This window comes from Neomonachus schauinslandi, chromosome 14 (genome assembly GCF_002201575.2).
Source record: "Neomonachus schauinslandi chromosome 14, ASM220157v2, whole genome shotgun sequence".
NCBI classification, from domain to species: domain Eukaryota; kingdom Metazoa; phylum Chordata; class Mammalia; order Carnivora; family Phocidae; genus Neomonachus; species Neomonachus schauinslandi.
In genome coordinates this window covers 16,353,496-16,376,037 of record NC_058416.1, presented here as the reverse complement: position 1 = coordinate 16,376,037, position 22,542 = coordinate 16,353,496, and the positions used below count along the sequence as shown (strand labels likewise).

Here is a 22,542-nt window from a genome sequence, read left to right as displayed (position 1 = left end):
AAGTATGTTTCCTACTGCAAGGTGCTAGCTAAGCGCTCTACCAGGAACATTTAGAACATCAAGTTGTTGTCTACTTTCTGGAGAGCTTTCTCATCATGCTTGTTCTGTGTTCATTATGTTTAAGTATACGCTGCTGGAAATGCTCCTCAGGAGAGTGGTCACCTCCATCTTGACCCTGTTCCTTCCTCCAGCCCACCTGGCCCCTCACATCACAGAACATTTCTGCTCTGCCGTCTGCTTCATTTCCGTGAAGGTGGCCTGGGCTTTTTCTTTTATGGTATCCAAGTCCATGTTCTGGAGATTCTGTAAATGCCCAAGAATAGAATCCTTGTCTTCTTCCTCTTCTTGATCTTCATCTACCATTTTCCGGAGATCTTCAGGCAAGTCTACATCGTCTCCAGCCATCTGGATTTGGTTCTCGTCCATTTCACTCTGTGCAAAACACAAATACAGAAGAGATAAACCACTCTCAAACAACCAAACCACCAAACAGATAGTAAAAGTAGCGGCAAAATCCTCTGTTGGAGATGAATGACGTGGATGGCGCGCTCGGCTGTCTCTCTGTGCAGAGCCTGGAGGTCCTGGTTGACATGCCCCTCTTTCACTGCACCTCGGGCCGATCAGAACTTTCTACAAAGGTGGTTCGCAAAGTGTGGTGCCTGGGCCCAGCAGCATTAGACATCTAGGAACATGGTAGAAAGACAAATCCTTGGGCCCCACCCCAGACCAACTGAATCAGAAACTCCTGGGCGGAGCTCAGCACTAGGGGTTTAAAAAAAAAAAGAATCCATCCCCATCTTGCCTGCCAGCAAAGCTTGAGAATCACACTGTAGACTCCGCCTCAGGGCAGCTTTGCAAGCTTTGCCATCTACCGGCCCCAGCCCGTGACTCAGTGGCCCCTGCTGATCCCAACCTGGAGGGTGCAGTCTGGGCTCACAGGGGCCAACCGTGCTCAGTCACCATGGCAACTTCTGCTTGACCTTTGCCCCCTCTCTCCCTTCGACTAGACAGGGGCCCCTTGCGGGGTGCAGAATCATGTCCAGTTCAACCTGGCGCGCCCCGCACCTGGAAGCAAGTCCGCACGGGCGCTTGTTTATTAAGTGACTCGTCGGGGGCAGGGCTGCTACCCAGCAACCTTCTGCGCTCCTCCCACCACAGTCTGCCCCTTACAGATTTCACTTTGTGATCCCAAGAGTGTTCCAGAATTTCGTAGTGCATGCTGCCTGGTCTTAGACATTCCTTTATCCCTTTGGCTGCGGGGCCGAGAGAGAAGAATCTAAAGAAGCTTCTCTGGGATGGCCGCCTGGGTGGCTCAGTCCCTTCAGTGCCTGACTCTTGATTTTGGCTCAGGTCATGACCTGATGATCTCAGGGTTGTGAAGATCGAGCCCCACATCGGGCTCCACACCCAGCTTAAGATCCTCTCTCTCCCTCTGCTCCTCCTTCCCCACTCCCTTTCTAAAAAAAGCTTTCTCTGGGAAAGGTAAGGGTAGTTTATATTCCCAGGTGGCTGCATCAGATGATTTCTGAGATCAGGTTGTAACAGGAGGCAAACAGCGCTCCAGGGGCCCAGAAGATTACAGAACGTCAGAAAAACAAAGGGTCGGAAAGATCTCAGCAGGCTTTGGGGATCACCCACCTCGATGTGCTGTGACCAAAGTGTGTGAAAACTCACGTAGAGATAAAGCGATCACTTAGTCTTAATCAGACCCTCATTGATTTGATTTTAGAAAGATCTTGACACCTGCTGAGTGCCCAGGTGGAGTTAAAGTCAACACCTACAGGAAAATATTAATTCCCCTTGCCTGGGTGCTGAGAAGAAATGGCTATCAACAAACATCGGTTGTCTCTGGGTCCAAAGAGCGCGTCAGAGTAAGGTGGACACTATTCTCCATCTGTAAAGTGGATCTCCCGGGCCTTCTCTCTAGAGCCACGTGGCTCCCCCCAGAGTTCCTTCTTTTGGTTCTCTGGGCAGAAGGACAGCAAGCCTGGCTGCAGAGTCATGTAGTGGCAGGATTCCCATGCGGGGGGAGACGTACCCCTTTTGGGGGGTACGATCCTCACACACGCCCTCCCGGAAGGCCCCTGGGAAGGGCCGCTCTCCACCACAGCCTCCCAAGGGAGAGAAGCCTCTCCTTGCACTCGGCCAGGCCTTGGCCCCTCAAAGCGCTTAATGGATTAATTAGTTCCTCGTCAAACTCTTGTGGGGATTAATTAGTTAGTTAATCCGCAGGGGCTCCCAGCCAACCCTCCATCTCTCTATTTTTTATTTACCTACCCTAGAGGTTGCCTTTCTTGCTGATCATCCTCTGGGCAATTTTGCGGGGAGGAGAGGAAAGGCAGGTCATCAGCCTGGCAATTCTCAGTTCCTGTCGACGCAGGACATCTCCCCTCTCTTACGCACCCCGAAATAAATAATGATTTGAAAAGGCATTCCTGGGAATTCTGGCCCTCCCTCCCCGTCCCTCTGGTTGGAAATAAGATCTCTGTGGATGTCACCGGAGTCAAAACCAAAGGAGTAGCCTGGAGGGACAGGCAGCTAGAGGGGTGCTGGGCCAGCCAGCTGGAGCTCAGAGGGTTGGCCCGCTCACGAGGGCGATGCTCCCCTGCCTCCCCTTCACCCCGCGGGTCAGCATGCTGCCTCTGGGGAAGCTTTGGAACGGTTTCTCCTTCAAGGAGGAGTTTCAAGTTTACTTTCTCCTCATTCCACTTGCCTGGGGAAGGGAGAGCGGTGGGGTTCCACTTTGCCTTACAACTCACCGAGGGGCTCTTGATTGGCACTTTTACCAAAGTGTGTCTCAAAGTGGGGTTCCCCCAGGCCAGCAGCATCGGCGTCTCCTGGGGCCTTGTTGGAAATACACATCCTCAGACCTCACCCCGACCTGCTGACTCAGAAGCTGGGAGGGTGGGCCCAGCAATCTTGGACTTAGCGAGCCCTCCTGGTGATTCTGGTGCACACTATAGTTTAAGAACCCCGGCTCCCCTTTCCTTGAAGACAGGACTGTAGCTGACTCATCTGCAAGGCTCCGAACCCAGCAGAGTGTCTGGCATGCAGACACAGACAGTAAACACTTATTGAATGATTCTATGAGCCTGTCATCAGGGACTACAACAGCCTTCCCAATCCTTAAATGTGCAGGTCTGCTTTGCTGTAAAGAGCTCTATTGTCGTAGCTACTGACTTACTTGCCACTGCCGGTGGACCAGCGCCCTGGGAGTCCAGTGTTGGCTTGAGAATCATGGCCTGAGTGCGAAGGTTACCGCCACCACTTACACGCTGTGTGACCTTGGACACCTTACACAACCTCTCTGAGCTTTATTTCCTTACCTATAAATTGGGATTCTATTATTAGCCTTAGAGTTGTGAAGGATTAATTAGATGACACCTGCATTATTTGGAGTACATTAAGCAGTCAACCCCCAGTGGCTGCTCAGAAGTAGAATAACTCTCAGTGGTGGGCTGGGGATTTGCACTGGATAATCATGACTCCTGCACATGGTGGTCAGCCTGATCAGAGGCCTTGCTCTCTGTGTACCTTCACCTCTGGCCTAGAAACGGCCCCCGATTTCACTCCAGAATCACGTTCCTGGCAGGCTGGGCCTGTTCATTTCCTTTTCGGCACTAGATCCTCAATTCTGGGAGACATCTACCAGGCCTCCCTTACCCTTTGTCATCCCACTTCCATGTTTGTGGGACCCAGAGGACGGCCCAGGTTCATGACCAGCCCTCTTCCCCACCCCACCCCCCACCCCTGGGTCTGTCCCTCCCTGGGAACCTTATGTATACAGACCCCCTGCCCGCCTCCTGAGGCTTAGCAGGACTCACTGAACTCCCAGGGGCACCGGCCCGGTGAAGAGGCCTGAGCAGTCTCAGAATACATTTAGGCAGGGAACTCGGGGCCCTGGGCAGCCAGAGTGTGGTCTAGAAGAGGGTCGTAGGCTCTGTGCAGGCCTGTCCCTCTGGCCCTGTAGACTTTTCACCCCCACGTGAAGGAATGCGGCCCAGGACAGAGGGGAGCCTTCTAAAGCACGGGGCCCAAGGCAAGTGGCTCCAGCTGTCCAGTCTAAAGGCAGTATTCAGTGTCGTCATTGGCTATGGCCAGAGTCCTACAGTCACCCTCCTTCTAGAAGGACAATGCCACTGACCGTCCATCAGCAGCACCATTGCTTCAGATGAGGACCTAGCACTGGAACCCATTTCCCTGGGCTGCAACTTGTGCTGTGGGTCCCTTCGACTAAGGGCAGGACAACCAGACAGGGCCAGTGAGCAGCTAGAGGACGAAGTGAAGCTCTTTGGGACCAAACCTGGGCCCCAGCCTCATTAGCACTGGGTCCTAAGCATATGAGCTGGCCCCAGACCCAGGACAGGCCAAGGGCGAGGGTCCTGTTTTAAAAAGGGGTCTGGGCTTTTTACAGCCTTCTGCGGCTGACTCAGACCGTTCCCCCGCGGAGGCGGCATGCGGCAGTCAAAGACCCGGGTTCGAGTCCTGGCTTTGTCATTTGGCCTCTGCATGACCTTTGTTTGGCAAGTCACCTTACGCTTCCGATGCCCAGTGGGAGGATTCCCAAGCAGATGGAAGGAGACATGCTCTCAGATGGTCTTGTAAGCTTCTAAGCCCTGGACAAGCGTGGCTGTGGTTATTCATATTTCTGAGAAACAAAGGGCAGATCGCTGTTACCATCCCTGCTCAAAGGGTCCCTGCGATTAAAACGGTACAGACAGTGACACAGAGTGTGGGAGAGTATTGGCCCTTGAGAGAAAGATCCAGGATGGAGCAAGCCATGAAGAAGAATCAATGAAGTGTAGACGGTGGCCCGTGCGAAGCCTCGTCCCCTGGCCTCCCCAACCTCCCTGCCCGCGGGACCTTGTCTGCAATCCACACAGCGAACGTCTCGAGCACACTTTCTGCTGCCCACTCCCACTGACAAGTCAGGTGGGGGAGACCAGGGATGTTTGGACACGGTCCACACATCAAGGAAGGCAGTATGCCTCAGCACACCCCCAGATTCGAGTGTGGTTACAGATAACCTGACTCAGCTCCAGGGAGGCAGGGAGGCTTAGCCCTGGGGAGTGCAGTGTGAATGAAGGGAGGTGAGAATGAGGGAGGGAGGAGGTGAGCCTGCATATAGTTAGGGGCCCCAACAGCTGCCCTTTATTCCTAGAGGCTCAGTCTCAGAGGTCTTCTCGTTTCTAGAAATCTTATCAATTTGGGATATTGTTTAATGCAGTTAAGAGCTAATTATTTTTATGCCGGCTGACCAGAATCAGTTTTAATCTCTTGGTTTTTAACCAGATTTATAATCTTCATTGCCAGCGCTGAATGACCCATTATTTAAATAGCCCCGCACCCTGCTCTGGTTATTCCTTGTGACTGATTTCTGACCTTTCACTGAAGACTAAGCACGACCCTGGATTCCCACGGTCTGAGCCCTAGATTTTGACAAACTGGCCTTCATGTTGTACCCACCTCGAGATAGGCTGTAAAACGACCATATCTCAGACGGCTATTTTGTCAAAAAGCTCAGCATTCACCACTTGTTAGGGTCCGAGTCAATCAACCTTGCTGTGCTACAAATACCGGCTTGCTGGATTCTAGGCAGATTTTATTCGGGTTTTGGTTTGTTTATTTAGTTTTGGTCTACATGATACCAAACAGCTAGATTAATGGATTTCTTTGACTCTGACGCATTGATCTAACAACAGATGTTTCCCTATTTGAGAGGACAAACCACTTCTCACTGTCCTCTGTATGAGTAGAGGGCTGCACTGGCTTCTAGGGAGGGTGACAGCCACCCCTGGTTCCTGTCCCGTAGGAACCTATGAGACGTGGAGGGGGAGAGATAAAAGAACACAGCCAGTCGGGGCGCCCGGGTGGCTCAGTCGTTAAGCGTCTGCCTTCAGCTCAGGTCATGATCCCGGGGTCCTGGGATCGAGTCCTGCATCGGTCTCCCTGCTCAGCGGGAAGCCTGCTTCTCCCTCTCCCACTCCCCCTGCTTGTGCTCTCTCTCTCACTATGTCTCTATCTGTCAAATTAATAAAATCTTGGGCGCCTGGGTGGCTCAGTTGGTTAAGCGACTGCCTTCGGCTCAGGTCATGATCCTGGAGTCCCGGGATCGAGTCCCGCATCGGGCTCCCTGCTCGGCAGGGAGCCTGCTTCTCCCTCTGACCCTCCTCCCTCTCATGTGCTCGCTCTCTCTCATTCTCTCTGTCTCAAATAAATAAATAAAATCTTTAAAAAAAAAAAAGAACACAGCCAGTCTACACCCCCCCCCCGCCACCAGCAGGTAAAAGAGAGCATGGCCTACTTTGCCAAAGATAAAGGGGTATTGAGGCCAGAGTAGGAGCGAGGCAAGCTCCGATGGTCTGTGGCAGGGGCCCAGGCAATAGAATTTTTTAAAAGCTTCCCAAGTGATTCTAGAGCTGAGCAGTGCGGAGGCCCTCGTCTGGGGCTTGCTACCAGCAATGTCTGCTACACCACCCCATTCTCCCCCCATCAGCTACTTGGACAGAGGCTGTGGATCTGACTTCTTCGGTTGAGAGCGTGCACATGCACAGGACCCAGGAGGAGTGAGGATCTCTAGATACCAGCTGTGTACATCTCCCACTTCTTTCCTTCGCAAAGGCATGGCAGAGGGGCTCGAGAAGCCCGTGGAGGTCACTATCCAAGCCTCTCGTTTTCCAGAGGAGGAAGCCGGGGTCCTGAGACTTGCGTAGCTGTCATTCAGCTTGTTTGGGGGTGAGCAGCCCGCACCGCCACTGGGGCTAGCAGGAGAATGTGGCCAGTGGGGTCCGATCGGCTTGGGGTCCTATCCGGCCTTGACATTTACAGGCGGCGTGACCTTGGGAAGCCCCTCCTCCTCTCCCCCTCCCAGCCAGTGTCCTTATCTGTGAAGGAGAAATAATACCGACCTACCTTACGCGGCAGTCGTGAGGACTCGGTGAGATTGCCCGTGTGGCTGAGGACCACCGCCCCGGCGTCCCGGTGTCCCGGGGCTCTCTCTCCCCTTCCCCGGGTCCCCTCAGGACATCCAGTGCATGGCTCTTTCAGGGGCAGGAGTAGAAGGAGCAAACTGAACTGGGACAGGACGGGGGGGAGAAGGAAGGGAAGGCCCCTGACGGGCCCCCGATGGCCTCCAGCTCTGCCACCAGAAACAGCTGCTCCAGAGCAGGAGGTTCCAGGGTCTGGGACCCTGCTGGGTGGCCCAAGAGCTCCGCATCTGAAGGAGGCCGGCAAAGAAACATCCACAGAATCAGATCTTTTTTCAAGAGGCAACTTTTAAATTCTGTTCTAAGGGAGCTTTCAATGTGACACGTTTAAAGACAACCCCACTGGTAGATTTTCTTCTATCTTCCTCTTTATTCAACATGAATGATGCCCCTAATACAGCAGACAAACACCAGGTGTAACTAAATCATATAGCTCGGCAGGGGGCACAACATCATTTTTCAGTGACTAACCTAGATTGACAATTCCAGTAATAGGATTAGGGTTCATTGTGGAACTGTTTTCTCTTATTAATTTGGCTTGACTTACATATACATTTTGAATTGGCTAGGGAGAGGGGCACATTTGTTTTTAGAAAGAATCTTGTGGCTTGACTTAAAACGTATTACTTCCTCTATTTGAAGAAATACGACATTTTAGTTATGCTATAAAATCACCTTCGGACTTCACGTACACAGTTGTAACGTCTAATCCAGACTTGGTCTCTCTCTGAAAATTTATTTTAACATAACTCTCACAGCAGATAAATTCTTTCTGCTGTTTTTGATACTTTGCTCTTTAGGTGTTTTTTTTTTTTTTCTTTTCCTAGTAACATCCAACATTCAGCAACCGTTTTGTGTGTGTGTGGACACACATGCGTGCACACTTTCTAGATGTCAGGCCCTGTGCAAGTCACCGAAGACAATGATGAACACCTCAGCCCCTTTGTTAAAGAGCACAGATCCAGCAGGCAAGAATATTCACGGTGGTCAGATAACATGAGACATGCACTCCGGGATTATGGGAGCATGAAGGGCGGTGGGAAGAAGAGGGTCACAGAAGGTTCTGTAAGAAGTGGCACTAGACCAAAGTCTTCCGGGAAGAAAAGGGGCCACAGAGAGCAGAATGTAGGGAGCAAAGCAGGAGGAAGGTCCAGTCCAAGCAGGGAGTAGCAAGAGATGAGACTGGAAAGATAGGAGCCACATCACGGCTTTATTCTCAGAAGTTATGATCAGCCTTTTTGTTTTGTTTTGTTTTTAAACAGGGGATAAACAGGATCAGATTTGCACTTTGGAAACCTCACTCTGCAATTTTGAGGGGAGCAAGACTCAAGTGGAAAAGCCACCGATGAGCTGTTGTGGTAAGATGAGTCCTGCACTTGGGGATGAGTTGAGAATTATGTAGGAGGTGACATGAGGGTGACTTGATGATTTACTGGGTGTGAGGCTGGAGGAGGAGGGAAGAGTCAAGGGTGACTTCCGGCCACCAGCCTTGGCAGGGTGGGGACAGGCTGGGGTGGGGGTGGGCATCCCTGGAAATGGGGCCTACAGGAGGAGCAGGTTTTGGGGGAAACGAGCCAGTCTGTTCTGGAGAAGAGCTATGAGGTGCCCAAGAAGAGGCAGATGCAGCAGGAACCATAGGGAGATTACGGGGGCTGCGGGTGTAGGTCTGAGAGTCATCCACACGTGTGTGGCAGCTGAGAGTGACACCACGATGCCCTCCCTCCCCCACCCAAGGGCAGAGTGTGCAGATTCAGTGGGAAAAAGAGCAGGCCTGCAATATTCCAAAATCTGGGGGCAGCACACGGGGAGGGTAGGCCATGAAGGAGACACAGGAGGAACAGTTCCGGGCAAATGAGACCCAGAAGCCGAGGAGAGAGAGAGGGCTTCAGGAGGAGGTGACGGTCACGACGGTCACGGTGTTGAGCAGGACTACCCAGCATTGGAAGGAGGTAGGCGTCAGTGGGGCAGTAATGGGAGCCGGTCACTTTGGGAAGGTACCTAGAAAAGCATGTCTACTCCGAAAGTGCTATCTGCTTGTTCTCGTGGGGAGACATTTGACCTTCTTTATAAAGGAGAGACACGGAGAGGAAACGGGGAGGACACAGGGCAGGGGCTGATCAGCGGAGCCAGACCCAATCCTAACGTGAGCATCATGGATTCCCTTAGGTGCCTTGAGTCCTCCGCGTACCTGCGACTCCAAAGCCAGAGGAAATCCACACCGCGTGGACATGCGCACAGTTTCCCAGATCCTTCCTTATTGGACTCCTTATGTGATTACTGCAATTAAAAGGGGTCATCCAAAGACACGGGTATAATAAATAGTGTTGTCATAAATAGTGAAGGATGAACTGGGAGAGGAGGCTTTTACTGTTCCCTAGAGGGCTGGGCCCAAATTGCTCCTTTCCCGAGTCCAGATTTCCTTTCCCCGGTCAGCAATCAGTGAAACTCTTTCACGGGGAACACCAGCCAAATAATTTCTTTAGAAAATACAGTTCTAATTCCAAAATGTGACATAGTTATCCTCATTAGACCTGACAGCTCCCGGGAAGACATTTTCCTCAAATCTGCTCTCCGTTGGGCCTCGGTAAGGGGAAGGGCCCAGAACCGCCTCCTGCTGGTTGTGTGGCTGCCGGTGACCCCGGGGAATTGTGAATGAGGCACCCAGGGGGTCATCCCTTGTTAGCTGGAGGACACGGTGAATGTGTCCAACTCCCCGTGGACTGTAAATACCATTAGCACGGCTGCTTACCCAATAGGCACTTGATAAGACAACAGAGGGCTTAGAAGTCTGCAAACCTTGAGGGGAGGGCAAGGTGGTTATGAGGAGCCCAAGGAAGGGCCTGGTGACCCTTTGCTTTCTGCCCAGCACTGTTTTCTTGTTAGACAGTTGTGTTCGTTCTCGAGTCTACCATCCTGGATGGAGATACAGTTGAGAGAGGGTGTAGGGACAGTGGGGCATAGAGAGTGCTGGGTGAAGAATCAGGAGGCTGGAGGCCCTGTTGGCACAGTAAGCTTTGTGACCTTGGGCAAGTCCCTTGATTTCAATGAGTTTTATGATTATGCATTGATGTGTTTTTATGTCTATAAAAAGTAAGTTTAATAAAAATAGAAAGACCATTCAGACAAGGGGAGCCAAAGCCCGGGGGCAGCCCAGGAACCCACACCTGCCCCAGAAGGAGAGCTTGGACAGTTGCAAGGAGGGGCAGTGGGCATGCTCCTCAGATGACCCCGCCCATTCCGATGTTGAGGCTAATTGTTAATGACAATATGATTTGTCCTACCAGTGTCTTTTGATGACCTTTTTTAATAGTCGCCATGCCTTACATATATCCTCAGGACTTACTTATCTTACACCTGGAAGTTTGTCCCCTTTGGCCCCCTTCACCCTTTTCACCACCCACCCCCACCTCTGGCAACCACTAGTCTCTTCTCTGTGTCTGACTACTACTTCTTTTTAAGATTCCACATACAAGTGAGATCATACAGTATTGTCTTTCTTTGTCTGACTTATTTCACTTAGGATGATACCCTCAAGGTCTATGTTGTTGCAAATGGCAAGATTTCCTTTTTTTATGGTTGAATGATACACACACACACACATGCACGCACGCACACACACACACACAACCCAGGATGGCCATTTTCAAAGGCAGCAATCAAATAAGTAATCTTATAAATAAGTGAAGTAATCAAGATGCCAAGCCCCACGAAGAGGATATATGTAATGATTTGGCAATCTGTTGCCCCATCTCCGGCCTCACAGTTCCTCTGTCAGCACCCCCAGCCCCCACTCTAGGGGTGTAGCTCTGGCTGCCGGCCCCTCATTCCTTTCTCTGGAGTCTCTGGACTTACGGCCATGGCCTTGAACTTTCCCAATCACAGCGAGGCCCCTGGGCACGGCCTGACCTTCCAGGGCCTCCTTGCTCCTTAAGGGAGCATCGAGGAGATGAAGACCTACGGGTTCAAGTCCCATTGTGGTTTTCGGAAGGCCTTCTAGGGATTCCACTGTGAGGAGTCCTTCTGTATAATCAAAGAAACCCCTAAGAGTTACATACAGGTCCGTGTAGCCAGCAGCATGGGCCCCTCCAGGTAAGCTGGTTTGGTACAGTACGAGAATCAAAGCACGGCTTTCAAGGCCCAGGGGAAGACTGTCCCCATAGTGGTCATTTCTCCAAAGTCATCCCCTCTTGGGGCCGAATATTCCAATGCCTTCCCTGGTCCTCAATTACTGGTGTTTCAAAATCTCCCTCCATCCTGCTCGCTGTGGAGACAGCTCACCCCGGTTTGCTTGCTAGCTCTCCGTCCTGGCACAGCATGGGAGGGTCCTGCTGCTCTGACGCTCCCCACCCGGCCCTCGAGGGCCCGACCCCCTCCTGTTGGCGACAGCCGCTCCTAGGAGGGCCCTCCAGATCTTTCCCGGGTCGCTGGCACGGCAGCTGCTTTACAATACAATGCACAATCTGGTCCTTAGCAGCAAACGAATAGACTTCCAAAAAAAAAAAAAAAAAAAAAAGATCACGTCCAGACATTTCTTTCTGTTCCCGCCATCACCGTCCGGTCTGCAACCCCCAGGCCCCAACGGAAGAACTGAGAACCGCTGCGCGCCCGTTACTTCCCTGCGGCTGCCGTGCGCGTCTAGGGACAGCAGGGGGCGCGAGGGAGCCGATCCTGTCCCTGCCCCGCGGGCTGCACACAGAAGCCCGGGCAGGAGTGGGGGCTGCTCTTGGCCTGGGAAATGCGTCTGTCCCCCAGTGCAACCTTCTGGGCCTGGGGGCTTTGAAGGCCCGCTGTGCCCAGAGCCTAGACGAGGCGGGTGGGAGGGGAGGAGAACACCTGTAACAGCCCCGGGAGGCAGAGGGGTTGCCCAAGGGTGGGGCTGGACTTCACAGGCAAGGTGCTGCGGTGCGGCTGGGCCCTTAGCCACATCTGGTGAGAAGTAGACAGAGTGGAATGGGAGCCCGCTGGTCTTTTTTTTATGATATACTTTCTATTAATAACCATTTTGTGGATCGTGTAATTGGGTTAGAATTTCCCTAATTTGTACGTGCTGTATGAAAAGCGAGTAATTATATCTGTTAGTATTTTTACCATTCACACCACAGGCCAATCCTGGAAGCACTGTGTAGAATCAATCCATTTTTACAAAATGCAGCCATGATATGAAAGGACGCCTGGGAGGCCTCTGCCTGAAAGCCAACTGCAGTGATGGATCAAGGGCAGAACGCTTTCAAGTGATACTCTCATCTGTCTACTTGGCTTGTGTTTGGGAAGTTCGCAGCGGCTCCCAGGGCTGGGGCGAAGCCGGCAGACCACCCCGGAGCGGGAGAAGCCACGTGCCTGCTGGGTTTCGGAGTGGGATTCTGCACCACGTCACTGAAATCCCCAGCCGTACAGGTGGTCCCCAAAGTCTTCCTGCAGGTTGAAGCCACAAAGAGCTCAAAACTGGACTCAAACTTTTGGGACACCTTGAACACTGAGTAGAAATTGCAGAGACCTCGGGGCCATAGGGAGCAGCGTTCAAATCCTTTTGTGAAGAAGTCCCTCTTTTTTGTGGTTGAGAAGCTTACGTTCCCATCCTGGTTCTATCAGTCAGTAGCTGTGGGTTTTTGCAAAGCTCCCTAACCCTTCAGGCTGCAGTTTCCTCGTGTCTAAAAAGAGGCAGTGGCGTTAGATTCTTAGATGAACTCAAAGTTCTTTTTCAGGGTCCAAGAAAAACTCAGGTGAGGTCTCACATGCATTAGGCATTTGAAGCAGCTATGGGGAAAGGGGCTGATGAGCACTGGGAAATCATGCAATGAGAGATACTGGGCCCCACTGTCAACAATTGGTTGACTTTTTCACGCTCCCTCCACTGCACCCCCAGCTGGCTTTAGGGAGACTTAGCCTATACAGACATAGTCCCTGTCCCTCCCTTGGGCCTGATCATCTCCGGGGAGGATCTGAATGTGCACATTTGGTGGCTATAATTCTTTCCTCTTTTTATAGCTTCTGTTGGAAAGGCTCTAGTCCCAAAGGACAGCTTGACTCCGAAATTTGGGTTCTTTTTTCTTTGAAGACCATCAAAGTCCTGCTGCTGAGCCTTGAGGGGTTCACCCCTGAGGTTCTGGAAAAGAGCAAGATGTGGGGCCCTCATTACAAAGAAAATAAAAGCTCATGTTCTCGACCTTGAGTTGTTGCCTTGTTGATACAGATCGGTGTGTTTACTCCAGGTCTTCGAGACCCCTGGCTGTTATTATGAAGAAAGAAGACTTCTGGGCATAGACAGAACCACGGGAAAAATAAGAATTGTCATCTACTGAGCTCCATCAATCAGGCACTATACTAGGTTCTTTACATTATGGTACCTCAGACAAAGACTTGGTGACGCCACTGTCTCTGTTTTACAGACGAGGAAACTGAGGCTCAGATATATTAAAGAGCCATCTGAGGTTGCAGCAGAATTGAAACCCAGTTTTCCTAAAGACAGCTGGACCCATCCCAGGGAGCTTTGGGGAATCCACCAGACGATGGGAGTGGAAGGGACCGTGTTCCCAAGTGGCCAATGGGAAAAAGCATTAAACCAGAATAAGGGAGGCAAAAAGCAAAGCCCTTCTTTTCAAAATTCATGGGTCGCAGTGAAAATGTTTAACCTTCACTGTGAGTTTTCCTCTCCTCTCTGAGACCAGAACCCGGGTCCTGGGGCATCTTAGGGAGGGGAGGCTCTCCCACAGGTTGGGGCTATTGAACTCTTTGGTGACTTCAGCACTGAGTGGGGCTGTGTCCCTTTGTTTAGTGCTGGTAGCTTCTGAAGTCCATAGGGGACCCACAGGACGAGAGCTTCTGAGCCCCACCGTCACATATCAACACCTCCTCTTCCCCTCGGTAAACCAGCTGCCTGACCAGAGCCTACAGGTGTTCGTTCTCTCCGCCAGCACCGAGATGGATCGATGGATGATGCCAGGGGATGGCCATTGCCACAACAGTGTCTCCATAAAGAAGGAGCCGATTGCTCTTTTGAAATACAGGTAAAGTATGGGGGGAGTTAAGACCCTGGGTTCTGCCCTTCCTGGCCTTTGGCGGGAGGGACTTACTTTCTCTCGCTTCTGCTTCCTCTACCATCAAGCGGAGGTGATGATAGAATACCCGAGAGGGCTGTTGGGAAGGATTCAAGGAATTGCTACGTCCGAAGCCGTTCGAACAGTGCCTGGTGCGTGATACTAAATGCCAGCTATGATGATTTCCTCCCTGTGTAGTTACACATAGAAGTTCTAGGGGCTTTACAGAAATGTACATTAAACTGTCACTTACAGGTATTAACTCCATTTTGTTGAGAGAAAATGCAAGTTCATAGAGGTTAAATGACTGGACTCTAGTTTTTATGAACTAGTTCAATGTTCTTTTCACCAAATCAAATGCCTCAATTAAGATTAAGACAAATATACGTGTGTGTATATGTGTGTGCATGTGGTGTGTGTGTGTATTCTTAAGTGTGACCCTTTGCTGATAATCAAACATTCCCCGTTTTCTATTATTTAAGAAATTAAATAGGATGTTTACTGTATTAAGAGCGTCTCACCTTCGGGAGTCTGTACTTTTCTCTGAGATGAACTCTGAGGCATGCCCTCTCTGCCTTTTTTTGTGTAAATGCAGCATCTCTTTCCATCCTAAAAGTAAAAGAATAGAATAAGGGATCAAAGGACTTAGAGGGTAGAGGACATTCCAGTCCCTGCACAGAGGAGCCGGACACTGGGATAAAGCTTCCTATGTCCCCAGACACCTGCCTCTCTTTCCGTCGTTCTCCTGTCATGACTCAAGGCAGACCCCTAAATTCCAGAGATGGCTTGGTTCTGGGAATCTCCTTAGGATGCAGCCCAGGGAGGGGCAGAGTGGCTATTCCTAGTATATAGCTGACCTCCCAGGGTTGCTCTAAATAGAACCTGGGGCCACAAACATCAGAATCCCAGGGGATAATACCCAGCTGGGTAAGAATGCAGCTTCCTGGGTGTGATCTCAGACTGACTCATCAGAACCCCTGGGGGCGGATGAACGGAAGCTATGTTTTTAACAAGTTTCCTGAATGATTCTTAGTGAAGTGAAAACAGGGTCAGAGCATCCAGGGCTGGGGGGTCCTTTAGAGGCACATGGCATTTAGGGATGTAGAGAAAGCTGTTTCCCTTCATTGTCACCCCCTCCAGGCCCCAATTTTGGTACAGCGTTCCGTTCCCTGTTTGGAAGGAGGCACCCCCAAACGGGGTAGGGTAGATTTCCATAATGCTCTGGGGATGACCTAATTGGACTCAGGGTTAGGCTGGGTTGAAATGGACTCCCCTGCTCACAGTGACCGAGGCAGGAGCAGACAACCTTTGGGGCAGGTGCATTACGGGGGCCTCCATTTATACACACGGCCCTGCCCTCTGGCTGTACCAGACTGGCCCCAGCTGGGTACATGAAATCCTTTCTCTGAGAGTTTGGGACCGGGACCGAGAAAGACAGACATTCACCGGGAAAGGGGGACTTGGAGGCCGTGGGCTGCCATGTTCCCCAGGCCACGGGGTCAGGGTGGCACGGTGAGGAGCGGTGACAGCTGAGAGGCAGGAACAAAAAGCAGCCACACTGGGGACAGGAGTGACGGCAAGAGCCAAGAAGGAGCTCACGGCTGGCTTGCCACATTATTCTGGTTCCTAGGTTAGGCCCCTGTGAGGCCTGGTGGGGTTTCTTTTCTTTTTTTTTTAATACTTAAATTATTTATTTATTTATTTATTTATTTATTTATTTATTTATTTATTTATTAAAGATTTTATTTATTTATTTGACAGAGAGAGAGAGACAGCGAGAGCAGGAACACAAGCAGGGGGAGTGGGAGAGGGAGAAGCAGGCCTCCCGCGGAGCAGGGAGCCCGATGCGGGGCTCGATCCCAGGCCCCCGGGATTATGACCTGAGCCAAAGACAGACGCTTAATGACTGAGCCACCCAGGCACCCCAAATTATTTATTTATGGAGAGAGAGTGTGAGCCGGTGGTGGGGAGGGGCAGAGAGAGAATCTCAAGCAAATGGAGCCTGACACAGGGCTAAATCTCACGACCCTGAGATCAGGACCTGAACCAAAATCAAGAGCCGGACCCTTAAACGACTGAGCCACTCCCAGGTGTCCGGCCTGGTGGGGTTTCTGCTGAGGGGTTTCGTGAAGCATCGTTGCATGAAGGATTATTTGCATTAAAATAAATTCCGTTTTCATTTTTCAGGTGGCTAAACTGGTTTCTATTTCTTAACTTCACGGTTTGAAATCCTCTTCACCACCACACTGAAGGCTGCCTGAAGGAGGGGCTGATCTGAAGCGAGCAGATTAAACTACTGTGCCCGGGGCCCTGAGCACAGGCCCCCCCTGAGTGCACTGCCTGCCCCCACCCCCACCCCCCCCACCCCCCGCCAAGGTCAGGCCCAGAATAAGCACCAGATAACACTGGCCCATCTTCTGGATTTGGAGAGCGAAACAGAGTAAGTGACTTGCCTAAGAGATCAATGACTCAGGGCTTAGGCAGAAGCAGATCTTTTCTCCCCAGTATTTTACTACGAAAAATTTTAAACATACAGAAAAGTTGGAAGAATTTTACAGTGAAACCCACATACTCACCATCTAGATTCTACAATTAGCGTCTTACTATACATGTTTTATCACATACCTTTCTCTCTATGCATTCATTTATCCGTCTTATCTTTTGAAGCATTTCAGAGTTGTAGACACCAATACTCTTTCCCCCAAACACTTCAACACGAATGCCATTCGCTACAGAGACGTACTTGTTTGCAGTTCTTTTTTTTCTTTTGAAGTAAAATCTGTGTACAGTTCAACGCACAGAGCTTCCATGTACTGTGCTGGTTAATTTTATGTGGTGACTTGACTGGGACGCAGGGTGCCCAGATTAAACATGATTTCTGGGTGTGTCTGGGAGGGTGTTTCCAAATGAGATTAGCCCTTGAATCAATGGACTGAATAAAGCAGATTGCCCTCCTGGTGTGGGTGGGCAGCATCCAATCCATTGAGGTCTTGACTAAAAAGAAAAGGCAGAGAGGAAGGGGGAATTCTCTCTTTTTCTGTCTGCTGGAGCTGAGATCTCAAACTTCAGCCCTTGGCTAGGACTTACACCATCAGCCTTCTAGTTGAGAAAGACACCAGCAACTTTCCTGGGCCTCCAGCTTGCAGACAGCAGATAGCGGGACTTCTCAGCCTCCATAATCACGAGCCAATCCTTATAATCAATCTCCTGTACACGTATATACACATACACATACGCATATGTCTTTCTCCTATTGGTTCCGTTTCTGTGTGTAACCCAAACCCCTATTAAGATAACGAAAAACGTTACTATCACCTGAGAAATTTCTCTCATCTCCATGGCCAGCTAACACCTGCTTCCCAGTCACTGTCCTTTATCCTCCAGAGATTGGTTGTGACTGTTCTAGAACTTTCTATAAATGGAACCATAACCTACACATTCTTTTGTATCAGTCTTCTTTTACTCAGCATAAAAAAACTTTTGAGATTTATCCAGGTGGTGTTATTTATCAGTGGTTTGTTCCTTTTTATTATTACTGAGTGCATTGTCCTGTATGAATATGTCATGCTTGTTTATTCATTCTCCCGTGGATGGACTTGGACTATTTCCCATTCAGGGCCACTGTCAATGAAGTTGCTATGAATACTTTTGTCTAAGTCTTTTTGTGGACATACATGTTCAGTTCTCTGCGGTAAATATCTAAGCATGGCACCACTGAGTTGCAGGGTAATTTGGTTGAGTGAGTTTAGTTTTATAAGAAACAGCCTGACTTCTTCCCAAGTGGCTGTACCATCTGATGTCTCATCAAATGGAAAAAAATTCTTAAGTTGTTCCACATTTTGGCCAACATTTGGTATTATGTCTTTTTAATTTTAGCCATTCTGGTGTGTGTAGTGGTACCTTAGTCTGATTTTAATTTTCATTTCCATGATGACTAATAATATCAGATGGGTTTTTTCATGTACTAATTGGCCGGCCGTTTGTGTATCTTTATGAAGTACTTGTTCAACGCTTTTTGCCCTTTTTTTTTTGCTTTTATTATTGAGTTGTAGAAATTCTGTATATATTCTAGATCCCAGTCCTTTGTCAGGCATGTTTTGCGAATATTTTCTTTCAGTCTGTGACCTGCCTATAAGTATTCTCTCTCTCTTTTTTTTTTTATTTGTCAGAGAGAGACACAGAGAGAGAGCATAAGCAGGGGGAATGGCAGGCAGAGGGAGAAGCAGGCTCCCCACTGAGCAGGGAGCCCAATGCAGGACTTGATCCCAGGACCCTGGGACCATGACCTGAGCCGAAGGCAGACGCTTAACTGACTGAGCCACCCAGGTGCCCCGTAAGTATTCTCTTAATGGTGTCTTTTGACGTACAAGAATTTTCAACTTTGATAAAGTCTACGTTATTTTAAAATTTTATGGTTATTGCTTTCAGAGTCATGTTTAAGAAATCTTTGCCTACTTTCAAGTTGCAAAGATTTTTTTTTCTATGCTTTAAAATTTTAGCTTTTATGTTCAGTTCTGTGATGCATATCAAAGTTCAAGTAACAGGGATGCCTGGGTGGCTCAGATGGTTGGGCATCTGCCTTTGGCTCAGGTCATGATCCCGGGGTCCTGGGATTGAGTCCTGCATCGGGCTCCCTTGCTCCTTGGGAGCCTGCTTCTCCCTCTGCCCCCCTCTCTCTCTCTCTCTCATGAATAAATAAATAAAATCTTAAAAAAAAAAGTTCAAATAACAAATGGTATGATAGCAGTTATTGTACCATAACTAAGGTAAAGGGACATTTTACTATTATTGAGAAAAATGGAGGGATCAACGGACTGTTGTTGCATTCTAGGTGATGAAGCTATTGAAAACTCAAGCAACAAACTGGAAGTCATGCCTCTTGCCAAAAGCAGGCTGACCCCATTGCCCTGCTACTATTTCTTAAATTGGGTGACTACATAAATTGATAACATTCACACATACCCCCCCCCCCACACCAACACACACACACAGCCAAGTAGTTGGCAAATAACCCAATCCACTGATTGACCACACCATTTGGGCATTCTGGCCTTTGATCTATCCAGATATAAACTCAGGGAAAATTAGGACATTAGTTAATCAAACAGATGCCGTATCTGTGACCAGATGTATTGCTTGGACCTCTTATATGATATTTTACACAATCAGATGTATAGTCTAAATTTCTGGCCAGTTTCTTTTTATTCGCTCACTTGAGCTGAAAACATTTGGTGCTATCATTCTGCTTCTGTTTCCTCATTATACTTGTTTTCTGTTTGTTTGTTTACAAGCCCTAGGAGAAACTAGCTTATATGCAAGGGATGCTGTTTCTTTTGCCTGTGTTTTATTTTAGCACCAACATCATGTGTGCAGTTGTATTTATTTTTTAAACTGACTTTAATTGACTGCAGAGCCAAGTGTAATACATTCTAGGTAGTTTATAAGCTACAATTTCTTTCAGAGAAAATACAATAGACAAAGTTTCCATTAAATGTAAGCCTTTGTACTTTCTTAGTTTCCTCCAGGTCATCAACCTTTCACTTATAATCATCTTAGCAATAGGATTTAGGCCACTCTTATGTAATTGATCATTAGCAAAAGAGCCATGATGGCAAAAAGAAATACTCTTATTAAATGAGAAATGCTTTTTTTTTTAAAGTAGGCACCATGCCCAAAATGGGGCTTGAACTCAAAACCCCGAGATCAAGAGTCGCATGCTCTACCAAATGAGCCATCCAAGTGCCCCGAGAAATACTTTTAATTAATACTTAAAAAAAAAAAACGATGAACATTTAACCTCAAGATTGAGGCTTCAATTCTTCATTGTTATGAAAAGACTCTTAGGGCGCCTGGGTGGCTCAGTCGTTAAGCGTCTGCCTTCAGCTCAGGTCATGATCCCAGGGTCCTGGGATCGGGCCCCACATCGGGCTCCCTGCTCAGCGGGAAGCCTGCTTCTCCCTCTCCCACTCCCCCTGCTTGTGTTCCCTCTCTCACTATCTCTCTGTCAAATAAATAAATAAAATCTTAAAAAAAAAGACTCAAGTTATTCTACCTTAAAATCTAAAAAATTACATATAGATTATACTTAAAGATCAGTCTGCAGCAGTGAAAAATTGTGGGTGATATTCATATTCCACAATGCCCAACTAAAATGTTACTGATGTTTTGTTTTTATTTTACATAGTCAGGAGAATGTCCTTATGTAGCCAGGAGAATGTTCTTATTTCTTGGAGGTACATTGCTGAAGTATTTAGGGGTGAAGTACCATGATGTATTTAACTTTACACTTATTTAAAAATGCCTCTATCTATCATCTATCTATCATCTATCTATCTATCTATCTATCCATCCATCCATCCATCCACCCAACTAACCATCTATAAGCAAATACAACATGTTAACTGTGACTTTATTCATAGGTTTATATGGGTGTTCATTATACTGTGCTACTTTTCTGTACCTTTAAAATTTCCATAATAAACAGCCCACAAATTTATTCAGTTTTTGTGAAGCCGAGTCTTATGACCTAATCCTCTTGTTGTGCTTTCTAGGGTTTTCGCACACGTAAGAGAAAAAAGATTGCATGGTGTGCGCTTCGAGGCCCTCTTCCAGGTGCAAAATCTGAATTCTTCAGTTTGAAACCTTTCTATGTGCTAGGAGGGTGAGTTTGGGGAAGACCGTAGAGTTAGGCTCACCATTGTTCATCTGAACATTTCAACCGAGGTTAACTGAAATGAACCTAGACCAGAAAAAGTGTTAAGCCGCTTTCAGAACGACATATAGATTCGTTCATTGTCTCTTGCCGCCATCCCTACAAGCAGGACATGGTACCTGCTGCGGCGAGGAGATGGTTCATGGAGCAGAACACACGTTCCTAAGGTCAGAAGCAAACAGCACAAGAACACGCATCTAAACAGCAAAGCAAAAGAGGTCGGGGAGCTGAAGAAGGTACGGCCAGAATTCATTTCTTTTGGTTCTGAGAGGGAAAGGGAGCCGCGGGTACTCACTTCTCCTCAATCATTTGCTTCTGATATTCCTCATACTCCTCTCTAGTCATCCCTTGAGCTGCTGCCGGATCCGATGTTCCTCCTTCTTCTTTTTTTTCTTCAGACCCGCCACCGAATCCTAAATTCTTTACCTGGTTACTTATCATAGTTTTCATAAAGAAAGCCATGGTTTCTGCCCCCAGAAAAATAAAACCAAAACTCAGATGAAACGTGAAGAAGAAGAAGAGAGAGAGAAAAAAAGACAAAATCTCCAAATATCCCCAACGACAGCAATGCACTTAAGAGAAGAGGACTTTGCACGGCCTCATCTAATCAAGGGCATGATGATAGAGAAGAGTGGTTTGTGGGCTGTAAGCTGGATTAAAGAGATGAACTCCTTAATATAGGGAGGCAGATGGTTCAGATTACTAAGGCATACAGTCAGATGCAACCGACTGCTTTCTGAATTAATACACTAAGCTAATTTCAGAGGCAAAAAAATCTCTCACATTGTCTACTCCTCTCCCTACCCATTTCTAAATTTGAAATTATAAGCGCAGCAGGGCTTCATCAAGAGTCCTGTTTCAATTAATCAGAGCTGACTGACTACATGTCTGTAATGGAATGTCCAAATTCCAGCCCTTGAGCACAACATCCTGTTGAAAACGGAGTCCAGTGAAGCTCAAAACGCCAAATGCTTCATTAAGCAAAAATAATCCTTTGATCCATCATTTTATCTCATTGGACTCTTAAGTACTATGCAAGGATTTGCCTTTTGGTGTGCTTGAGTTGTGCCCTGCTTCCGTGGTTCCCGTGGCCCATACATCAATCCTCAACTGAGGTAAGTCTAAAGGGCGAGCCAGCGAGCCCTTCACTTAGATCTGGAAGATCACCTTAGCCTTCTCCCGCACTGACATGTTACATCTCTGCTTGGAAATGAAGCACCAGACACTTTCAGTGCTCGAACCCACAAGGTAAGCACAACGTGAGCTAAATCACCCACGTGGAACGGGGTCACCTTTCCCCTCTTACACTGGGTCCACTTCCTGGGGTCTCTGTTCATGCTCACTGGTGTACTCCGATCAAACTTTTGACAATGTTTTCTAACACGCAGCACATTTTCAGTGGCTGTGGTTTTCTTCAGGTCAAGGGAGGAATTGAGTATGGCTAAGACTTTAATCTGTTAGTATCTTTCTAATTAAAGCACTCCAAGAGGGGGTGGGGCGGAGAAAGAGATGTAGGCTCTTTGTAACCTGGGCTCGTTAATTTGTCTGTAGGCATGGACCCCTCAGATCGTACAGAACTGGGTAATGGTTAATAATTCCCTTTTACTAACCTATTTAAAGATGTTGCTAAAATGATCTCAGCGGGAAAGACTGCAAAGGGTCAGGATGAGATAGGAACTGAGCCGAATGCTCCGACCAAGGGCGCGCATTCATACTGGCTTCACTTTCATTTTTAGAGGCACTGCCTAGAACTTAGTGCATTCGGACCATTGTCCCTACACTTCCATTTTGAACCCACCAGGTCTCCTCT

At 48.6% G+C, this 22,542-nt stretch overlaps 1 protein-coding gene across 1 annotated transcript; it reads right to left on the bottom strand.

Annotated features, from left to right (window-relative positions):
- Positions 1-204: 204 nt before the first annotated feature.
- Positions 205-21,194, bottom strand: CPLX4 (complexin 4). The gene is made up of 3 exons (XM_021686391.1): positions 21,028-21,194; positions 14,542-14,629; positions 205-432 (listed from the first exon to the last, which is right to left on the bottom strand). The coding sequence occupies exons 1-3, from the start codon at positions 21,192-21,194 to the stop codon at positions 205-207; spliced, it is 483 nt and encodes a 160-aa protein (XP_021542066.1).
- Between the last annotated feature and the right edge of the window lie 1,348 nt (positions 21,195-22,542).